The sequence below is a fragment of the Nelumbo nucifera genome, chromosome 3 (genome assembly GCF_055504915.1).
Source record: "Nelumbo nucifera cultivar China Antique chromosome 3, China Antique-T2T, whole genome shotgun sequence".
NCBI classification, from domain to species: Eukaryota; Viridiplantae; Streptophyta; class Magnoliopsida; order Proteales; family Nelumbonaceae; genus Nelumbo; species Nelumbo nucifera.
In genome coordinates this window covers 25,538,091-25,549,003 of record NC_142651.1, presented here as the reverse complement: position 1 = coordinate 25,549,003, position 10,913 = coordinate 25,538,091, and the positions used below count along the sequence as shown (strand labels likewise).

Sequence of the window (10,913 nt, the reverse complement as noted above, 5' to 3'; positions counted from 1 at the left end):
GAGATTGTCACTTGTAGGGTTGTTAATGATACCTAAAAATTCGATACTAGATCCATATGTGTTTATGTGATTGGTTTGTATTTAAACTGTGTAATTCAAATCTGACTGTTTTGGATTTGACTCCATGTGTTTCGATTAAAATTCCGAATTCAATCATATTATAATATTTATTGATTTTAATATATATTTTTTATGTAATTATATTTAAAATGATAATATTTATATATATATTATATATAATAAATTCAATACATATATTTACATTAATTTAATATATATAAAAGTTGAAAAGTAATTAATTTTTAAAATTTTTATATTTAAAAATTCAAGGTCAGATTAAATCCAAATCTGATCCGAGTCTGTTAGGATTCGGATTTTAATCTGAGGCCTTTAAATCTGATCGGATTTCAAATCAGATTCGAATGCAAGTTTTCCATAATTGTATTGGAATCCAAGACTATTACAGCCCTAACCACATGCAACACTCATGCATATTTTATATTTACTAGTTACTTGTAATGAATAAATGAATTAAAAACAACTTGTGTATACAATTTGATCCAAATATTCTCTATTAAAAGGGAAAATCTATGATGTGGGAAAATTTTGGTATCGGAAGAGTTTTGACCAATCAAAATCCACCCATGAATTTTGATAAATAACACATGATTGGCTGCCACGTTTATGATTCCAGATGACTAGTTATAAGTTTTTCAGATATCATATATTTTCGATATCATAGTCAAACACCTATTAAAAAATATAAACAAAAAACCCAAACCATTTTTTCTAATAATGCAAAAAAAACAAAACAATTATACTAGCATTATAATAGATAAAAGCATAAATTTCAAGTATATGCAAGCATATATGAGAGGGAGATTAAAATAGGATAATATCAGTTTGGGTTGGGATAGATTCATATTTGATCCAAATGTAGGTGGATCAACCTCGAATCACCTTTAACTAGATCAAATTGGAGGTAGGGGGGTCAATGGATCGGTTTTGAGTTGGATTCTGTTCGAATCAAAATCCATTTTGAACGGATTGGACGGACCAATAAAATATATTGAATTTGGATGGACTGGATGGACCAATATGACATATTGGATTGGACCTGGTCCGTCCATAATGAATTTATATTGGATTGAGCCAATATCTGGTTCATTGATAGAAGATAAGAATATAGGTGTCAATGGACCAGGTTTGAGTTGAAACCAATCTGAACATATTGAACAATCTTTGGACCGGTCCAAAATATTGAACAATCTTTGGACCGGTCCAAAATATTGAACAATCTTTGGACCGGTCCAAAATATTAATTGGACTGGATTGGACCAGGTCCATTTGTAATGGACTCACATTGGACTGGACCAGATCCAGTCCAATTGACACACCCCAAATTGGATGTGCATTTCAAATAAATGGATACTACCCTATTTGCAACAATGGTTTTCCTCTTGAATCTATTAATTCGAACAAACTCTCTTCATACTTATTGGAGACCCATTTGTATTTACTTCATTGGATCCCAGTTACCAAAGGTAAATAGAAACAACTAAACTCTATTGGAGATGCAAAGGTCTCCAAAGTAAGCAGAAATGGGGAAAATAAAGAAAAAATAAACCTTTTTGCCACTACATCACCTACTTTTACTACAAATTTTTAGGTAGGCATCTACTTTTACTACTTAGTGCGTTGAATGGTGGTCTTTTGGATGAAGCCCAATTGGAGACCCATTTGTATTTACTTCATTGGATCCCAGTTACCAAAGGTAAATAGAAACAACTAAACTCTATTGGAGATGCAAAGGTCTCCAAAGTAAGCAGAAATGGGGAAAATAAAGAAAAAATAAACCTTTTTGCCACTACATCACCTACTTTTACTACAAATTTTTAGGTAGGCATCTACTTTTACTACTTAGTGCGTTGAATGGTGGTCTTTTGGATGAAGCGTGTCTTTTGCTTTGTCTTGTGTTGATTATCAACAAAAAGAAAGTACCAAGCAAAATGTTCTCATCTATCATTACTACCACATACCAAACCAGTGAAGGAAAAAAAAAAAGAAAAAGAAAAACTAATTATAGAAGTAAAATCTCTTAGAGAGGCTGGACTCCGTCTTCAAATCAAGGTTCTTAAATTGGACCAGATAGGAAACTGTTATGAGTCTGGTTCCTTGGTTGAATGGTTTAACTGTTTGGTCCTAATAAACATCATGCTCCGATAGAAAGAATAAAAAAAAAAAAAACATGGTAAAAACTGTTGTATGGTTTGACGGTTTAATTGTCCAGGTCAGCGGATTGCTGACCAAATCAACGTTTTTGACCAAAAAACAGTTTTGGGTGAAAAACGGAATCATTCAGGTGACCGTTTATCGGTTTTTCCAGTCCAGTTTTGAAAACCATGCTTCAAATGTCACTAACATTTTTTTAGAAGAGATTAATTTTTTAATAAAGCTAATTGAATCATCTACATCATATAATGTCACATCCTCAACAATGTTCACTTTTTTTTTTTAAATAAATCTGCATTTACAATCAAAATCAATCAAACCATATCCATCTCCCTTTTCCTACTTGAATGAACAATAGTTTTGTTTCTCTCTCTCTCTCTCTTTTAAGTTAGAAGGGTTTTATTTTGTACCTTACAAATTTTCAATCGAATACTTATTGCTGTTTATTGATGATATTGTTATTTAGGATTAGTTCTTTGCAAATTATTTGATATTGTTATATGTATTGTAAATTGATTCAATTTATTCTTTTAACTTATTTATTTTATTTTTTTATAATAGCCATGATCTTCACTGCAAGCTTTGAAATGGTTGCTTAATTAGCTATATATTTGCATTGTATTTCAATTTAAAAGATTGTGACGAACATAAAAGTTAATTTTTTTAATAAAAATGCCTTTCAGAAAAAAAGTAATTATCTTATAACGATTTTCCATTGACCCCATCAAAAACTAATTAAAGCAAATAACTCTGCAAGTAACGAAAGAAATCATACCACGTCCTCTCTTTTTCCTTTTTTTAAATTCTTTTTCATATTTCTATTTAAATTTCATTCTTATAAGGTACTCCTTTTTTGAAAAGTATTCATACAATTATAACCTCTCTTTATTATATGATGATGATTATTATTATTATTATTTTTAATTTATTTACTTGATTGTAGAAAGAAGAAAATCCATTATAATCTCTTTACATCCAAGTAAAGTCTTCTACCTTCAAGCTTCAAAGCAAGGAATTTGTAGTGGGTTCTCCATAAAAATGTTTTTTTTCTTTTAATATATATTCAAAGTTCAAACCTATCTGATTCATTAAGATGAAGAGAAAAGGCGAAAGAACTTCTTCTTTTTCTTTTTTTCTTTTTTTTTTTCTTTGAGATTTGGTAATGTCTCAAGGCTTCAGGTAAAAGGATTATCCACGCAAGAAAAGTGTTTGCACATTAACCCACAATAAGGAGGTGCTTCTACAACATGAATGTTAATGAAATTGCGACATCAGCAAAAGAACAAAATCATGTTCCTAAACTACATTTTTGTTTTGAGAAGCAAATTAAAGCTAAGTTGGTTTTGTTTCAGATAACAATTTATATTTTGAAACCATCAAAATGATGGTTTAAAAAAAAAAATGGAGCAGGGATAATGTAGGATTTATGAATGATAATGATGAGATATCATAAGATGAAAACATGTTTTTTCTCCTGTTCCAGTTTTGGAAAAAGAGACATACAACTAATTAGAACATGTTATCCATGTTTTGTTTTTAGAAACAATTTGTTTTCAACGCATTTAGTTTTAATTCTTCTTTGAAAATCACAACAAGAAAAGCAATTCACATAGAAATATCCCCTAATTATCTGATGAGTTCCAACCCACAAAATATATGCAATTCCTTTTCTGGCAATGCTCTAAAGTCAAAATATAAATTATCCACACAGAAAAATCTGGACAACGTTAATTGGATATTTGGATACAACTATTAGTTCAAGTTCTTTCATGCGATCTGACGTAGAATGATTAATTTTCCTAACTCTTAAGTATCTCTCTTTTTTGCTAAAACTAGGAGAGTTACATTCCAAAAGAGAAGGGTCAAAGGAAGAAGAGGAAGAAGAAGAAGAACTGGTAATTTATCTTCATCTCGAACAAATGGGCTCTTCTGTAATGGTCTCTAGCAAGGGCTTCCTAGACCTACACATCGACAACCTATGCCTGAACTCTGGGGTTGAGAACTCTTCAATATCATCCAACTTCAGTCTGGGCAACGGTGTCTCGCTACCGCTCGAATTGTTAACAGCCGACACCGGTGTGACCCGTGAATCCCCACTGCTAGCCTCCGGCAAGATCCTGATCTTTCCATCCGAAGCCCGCTTGGCGGCCGAGTTGGCACTCATGAACAAAACCCCCATATCCGCTGCTGTGATAACAGATTTGACCCTCTTCATCGGGAACATGATATAAACATTACCCATCTCCAAATCTTCATCCGCGTTAAGCGCAGAAAACCTCCGCCCAATCTGCAGCGACCGCGAATTCACCAAGAAGTAATTGGGTGTCTCGAGCATCAGCTCCGCCGCCTTGACCTGCCCATCGAGTTGCCGGATTTTGCCACTTGGTAGGATCACTCTTGTGCCTCTTGACTGTCTCCCCGGTGGGCTGGCCAGCGTGCAAGAGATGTAGTTGCCCATGTGCGAAGAAGAAGAAAGGAGGAATTGGATGGTTCCTTTCTTAATTTCTACTGGTTCAGATTTCAGCAGTTGAAGAAGGTAGAGGGTAGAGACGACTTGAGGCCTTGTTCTTTGGTGGGTTACGTTGCGTTGTATATATAATTGCGGGAGATTCCGGCCAGTTGGGTCAGGGTTGACATGGTAGACGAATCCGCGTCGGAGGAATTCAGAAAAGGAGTGACGAGAGATAATAGATTCACGGAATACCTTTCTGGCTTTCTCTGTTCTGCTTGTGCTCGGTTAGGAGAAACTTGGCTGTTATTGCGCGTGGGACCCACCATGCTTTGCTTGTGAAATTGTCAGAGCGAAGGACGCACACATACCTAGCTTTTAACAACGGCTTCGTCGCAATGATTTCCTGTGTATTTGATTTTTCGGAGAAGTAAAAAAAACACACGATGCAGAATTCTGAATTCCAGCCCCCTTATTATTAGTCCTCTGACCCCTATAAATCACATCCTGTTGATGAATTTGACATCAATTCACGGTCAATATGCATTTGACATCAGTTCAGGAGGGCTAGAGAATTCTCATCTGGGCTGTTGCTATTTCTCCCTTGATTTTTTTTCCTTGATGTCAATTTCTCGGCAAGTCCTTTTCGTCAGCATTTGGGCAAACACGGCTCGTTTACTATCAGGTTGTGTTGGACGGTTTCAGATGGATGATCTGTACACGTGGTGGAAATCTAGGGGCTATAGTGGACCCAGTCTGAGTGGTAAGACTAAGAGTAGCAAACTTTGACATGATCGATCCCCCCAATCTTCCCGGATTTTCTGGGTATGGGTCGGGTATACCTAAACTAGGTTGGATGCCTGTCTGGATGGTTGGGTTAGGCATTTTCGCACATGACCCCAATTCGGCCCCACCCAACCCATTGATAAAATGGTCCATTGACTTCTGGACAATATGGCTTGAGCCTGGGCCGGCCAGGATTGGACCAGCCATCTAGCTCTATTTCGTTGAAAGTTGAAGCAGTCAACCTGGAGATCGGTTTCAATCAGTACAAATTCGTGCTCATATTATTCGAAAAGTCTCTTACAATTTTATATTGGGAATATCTTTCCCTAAAATAAAATACAGAAGTTCAGAGATATTTCCAATACAAAGCTGTTTGAATAGGCCTTGCTCTGACTAAAGCCGAATTTGTCAACCTGGCCCTGATGACGCCCAATCACAGATCACAATGATAGGCGTTGAGGTGTTGGTTTAATTGGTTTGGCTCAGTCAGATACTTTTCCGGTTCAACACGGCTCCAAGTAGATGGGCCTAGTTCGCTACAACTTCGAACACAGAAGTGGATAAAATATCACCGAAATCTCAAATGAGACGCTGACCTTGTGAAGTTGTAGCGCTAAAGGAAAGAGTTTAACAGAGTTAACTTTGCATCGCATGGCGGAAGGTTTGCTGTAGGCGGCATGTGGGAGTGTGTCGGTTACCGTGTTACCGAAGAAGGTGAGGTGCAGCTCACACCACCCTCAGTACCTGTACCTCACCATGTCACGGATTAATGGAACCATGGGACCGTAAGCTTAATTATTGTTCTTCGAGCATCAACATATAATAATATTCAATTATTTCTGGGATTGATTGGGGCACATGCCGTTTTTTAAATAAACCCGGGCACATCCCAAGCTAAAAGTATAAACATTTTTGCTCTATATTATTTGATCATGAGAAGTAAATTAGGAAGCAAAATAATGTGATATATATTTCACTTATGTAAAAGAAAATAGAGGTAGGAGAGGGTTATTTGTTTGTCAGGTAGGAAACAAGATTTTGTAGTCCACATGTCATGTTATATAAGAGAGATTAGAGGAAGAAGATGGTACAAATTTTGCATTAGTTTTTGAGATGCAAAATTTGCAAAACCAGTGAGTATAAATAAGACAAAAAAATACAAATTTTTATCAAAAAGTGAAAATCATATTAACAAACAAATGAATGCAAAATGTCTTATTCAGATTCAAACAGAATCATAAAGACTTAAAGAGTATTTTTGCATTACATACGGAAATTGTGTAATGAATATAAAAAAAACTTAAAATTACAAAAAATAATGATAATAAAGTTCATAAATAAATAATTAATATTTTACAAAATTATGTAAAAGCAGTATAAAATTTAATGTATTAAAATATTCAACAAATAATTAATATTTTAATATTATAAATAATGATATTATTAAATAACAAAATAATATTATAAATTATTTCACTTATATCAATTAATAATTATAGAAAATAAATTTCAAAAAATTAATATTTAACAATTATAATTTTAAAATCTGAATCTATATTTATTTTATATTTATATATAGTAAAATTAATATTTATTGTATTCTCAGTAAATATTTATTGTTTTTTGTGATAACTATTGGTGATTAAACTATTGTTATTTATTAGAGATTAGACTATTAATTCAGCAGAAATAAGGAGTGTTCACTAATTGTAGGCTGTTTGGCCAACCAAATCGACCAAGCCACTAACCATTAGTGGAAACCAACCAACTTGGGTTGTAACGGTTTGGGTCAATTTTTAATTTGGTTGGTTGTTCAAAAGATTTAAACTTAAAAATTGAATTTAAAATTTAAATTTAAACAATTATAGTGGCATTTTTTAAAAGTAAATTTATGATATAAAATATTTTAGACTAAGGAATATGAGAGTTTTCCTACTTTCCCTATTTAAAATATAAAACAAAACTTATTCAACCTAGTCAAGTTGGGAAATTGTTGAACCAAAATCGATCAGAAATATTAGAAATCGACTAACTCAAGTCAAATTGGGTCAGATTGGTCAGTTTCTTCAGTTTCATGAACAACCCTAGCTAAAATTAATTATAGTTATTTTTTTTGTATTGTAAAAAAAATATTAAAAGTAGTATATAAAATATAAGTAATTAATAATTATTTAAAAAATTGAAATATAAAACAATTATATATATATATACACATATATACAGTCTACGTCACCTTGCTTCTCCTTGCTTCATTACCCCAACCCTCCATTCTCCTTGACTCTCTCTCATCTCTCTTCATTCCTCTCCCTTCCCATTAGGTTCTCTCTCTCCCCCCACATCTCACGACTCTCACTTTCTATAACAACCTAACTTCTCTCTTTAATTAGCTTAATACATGTTCTATCCTCTCCTTCACTTCTATATCTAATTCCCCTCTATTCTCTCTACTTTTCCATAAAAATAGAGCCATAATTTATTAAGACTTGGTTTTCCAATTCAAACAATATTTATATCCATAGATGTGATTTCAAGCAAAGAGAGGGGAATAAGGGGAATTCGATGTCTCTAATATATTCATGGCATATTCCATATTATTAAATAATCTAATATTTAACAAATATTAAATAATTTAATAATCTACCAAAAATTAATAAGCAATCCATTATCTAATAACTTCTAGTTATTAATAAATGTTCAAAATTTCAACTTTTAGCGTAATTTACATTAACCGTTGTAATTTAATAAAAAATCATTAATTTTTTACAATAGTAATTTATCGATAAAAGATATTACTAATTAGTGTAATTTAATAGTTTCTATAAAATCAATAATTATAGTTAACAATTATCAAATAATTTAGGGGAAATCTTTAACTAATAATCCATAATTATTTTTTAATAAGTAATTAAAAAATTAAGAAATTAATCTATGAACAAAATATTCTCCAAAACTATTTAAATAATAATCAATTATTATTATTCAACAAATAATTATTAAAAAATCTAGGAAACTTAAATTAGGAAATTAATCTATTACAAATTGTCCAATAATTATTTAAATAGCAATCCATTATTATTATTATTATTTTTTATTATTATTTCAATAAATAATTTAAAAAATTATCAAGTTTATCCACACCAATCTAGACCACTTGGTTGACTTATATCATACTTGGTTGTACATTAATTAACAACAAATGGTTTACTTTTAATTAAAAATAATATAATTTACCATAATTACATTTAGGGCTGTTCATAAGAATGCCCAACCTGACCCGAACCAAACTAGTATTCTACTAGTTTGGTAGTTCCTATTTCCTAGTTTGAGTAGTTTCCTAATTCCAACTAATCTTCTACTTTTAGACTTCTACTAGAACTAGAACTCTAAAAGGCCCATTAGACAATTACAATTAGAATTCAATTAGGTGTCATTTTTTAGTTTTTTACCTAGATTAGAATTTAGAAGGTTTTTAAATTTTTATTTTATTGATTTACTTACCTAGATTTACCTAGTTTTTTACTCTAGAAGGCCCATTATTGACACTTGTTTTTACATGAAGAATTTATTGATTTTATTATTTACCTGAATTAAATTTAGATTTATCTTGGACTCTTGAATATCAAATTATCAACTAATTTAGATTTTATTTGGCTTTGTACAAGAACAAAACCAAAACCGACCCAACCCGACTCAAACCGACCACATCAGTTTGGCCTATCAGTGGGTCGGTTTCGGTTCCCACCTTGGCTAACCTGACCAGGTCGGGTCGGTTGGGAAAATCCCAAGAAACCGATCCAACCCGACCCGTGAACACCCCTAATTACATTAATTTATTGTAATTACATTTCCTTTGATTAATAGTAAACAATTTAAGCTTAAAAAGTAAATAATTTACATTAATTCATTGTTATTGTAAATAATTAATTTACCATACATTACTATTAATCAATAGCAATTTCAATAATTTATTGGAAATTATCATAAATTATTGTAATCTATTGTTATTTAATTAGTTATAAAAAATTATTAGAATTATAGGGATGGCAATTTTCCCTATAAAACTGGGCCTTACCCTACCCCACCAGTTTTCTTAAATCTTAAACGAGGATGGGGTAGAGACGGGGTGGGGGACATGGAAAATATTTTTGCCCAAATTAGGGATGGGGTTTGCATATAATTCCCCAAACACGATGGTAAATTAGTAAAATATTTGTAGATTTAATATTAAATTTTAAAATATATGTAAGTTTTCATCATATTTTTATAATTATAAGATCCCATAATTTCATTTATAAATACCCCAAATTGTCATAATCAAATTCTTAAAATACTCTTAAATTCTCATAATCCTATTTTTAAAATATTCAATCTTTTTAGATGATTGTCTCAATGTGAGAAAAAATTGAGGATTTTCTATTGAGCATTCGGTTTGTTCGGGTAAAAACCGAACTGAATAAACTGACCGATATACTTATTTGGAAAACTGAAGTTTGCAAAAACCAAACAAACGGGACCGAATTTTTTTTTCGGTTACTTCGGTTGATTCGGTTAAAAACGAATTTGCTTGCTACTTTCGATCTTTCCTATGCATTTGTGCAAATGCATATAAAATTTACGGTACAAATTTTAAGCAAAGAACTTAAAAACTAAAGAATCCGGTGGCTAAAAATTTTTCGCAGTCCAGATTCGGTGGCTAACAAAATTACCAGGAAGAACTGAACATGAAAAGGGAAAAATAGAAAACAAAATACTTATACTTAAAGATTCAAGTGGCAAAGAAGAAAACAGGGAGGGAACTAAAATGAACCGAAAAACTATAGATTAAAGAAGACCCACTGGACTCTATCACTTGCCGCCGCCCGTCGGAAAAATAGGTTTGCTGGATGTTGAACGTTGGAGTAGTAAGCTGGAACTGGAACTCGTAACTTGCTGCTACTTTCTTGCTCAAACCGTCGAACGCTCACCGTTGAAAGGGACTCACCGACTCAGAGGCTCACCGCTGCTACTTTCTTGCTCAGACGTGCTCACCACTGAATGTTGAACCTTGAAGATGAAGTCGATGGTTAAAGAGACACAGACTAATGGATTTTGGCATTTTGGGTTTTGGCCTATGGTTTATAACCTTTGGGCTTTTCACTATATTTGACTTAAAAGTTCAACTTTTTAGGTTTTGAGCAAAGGCTAATATCCTTTGGACATTTTCACATTTGGGCTTTTCATTATATTTGCATATTTACTGATTTATCCTCTAAAAATTTGATTTTTTCGGTTAACCGAATTATTAAATCTTACAACCGAAATCAAAAATCGAAATTTGGCAAATCGATTTTTAAAACCGAAACCGAACGGAAAACACCAAAACTGACAATTCGGTTATTCTGTTTCAATCGAATTATGCTCACCCCTATTTCTTATTTCCGATGGTAAATGAGTGACTCGCTTTGAA

General features: G+C 32.5%; 1 protein-coding gene across 1 annotated transcript; it reads right to left on the bottom strand.

Moving 5' to 3' along the window:
• Window positions 1–4,138: 4,138 nt before the first annotated feature.
• LOC104594432 (uncharacterized) lies at window positions 4,139–4,690 on the bottom strand. The gene has a single exon (XM_010254717.1). It carries the CDS (start codon window positions 4,688–4,690, stop codon window positions 4,139–4,141), a length of 552 nt encoding a protein of 183 aa, XP_010253019.1.
• Between the last annotated feature and the right edge of the window lie 6,223 nt (window positions 4,691–10,913).

Coding starts and splice junctions, on each gene's coding strand:
- LOC104594432 (XM_010254717.1), bottom strand. CDS start 4,690: ATGGGCAACTACATCTCTTGCACGCTGGCCAGCCCACCGGGGAGACAG.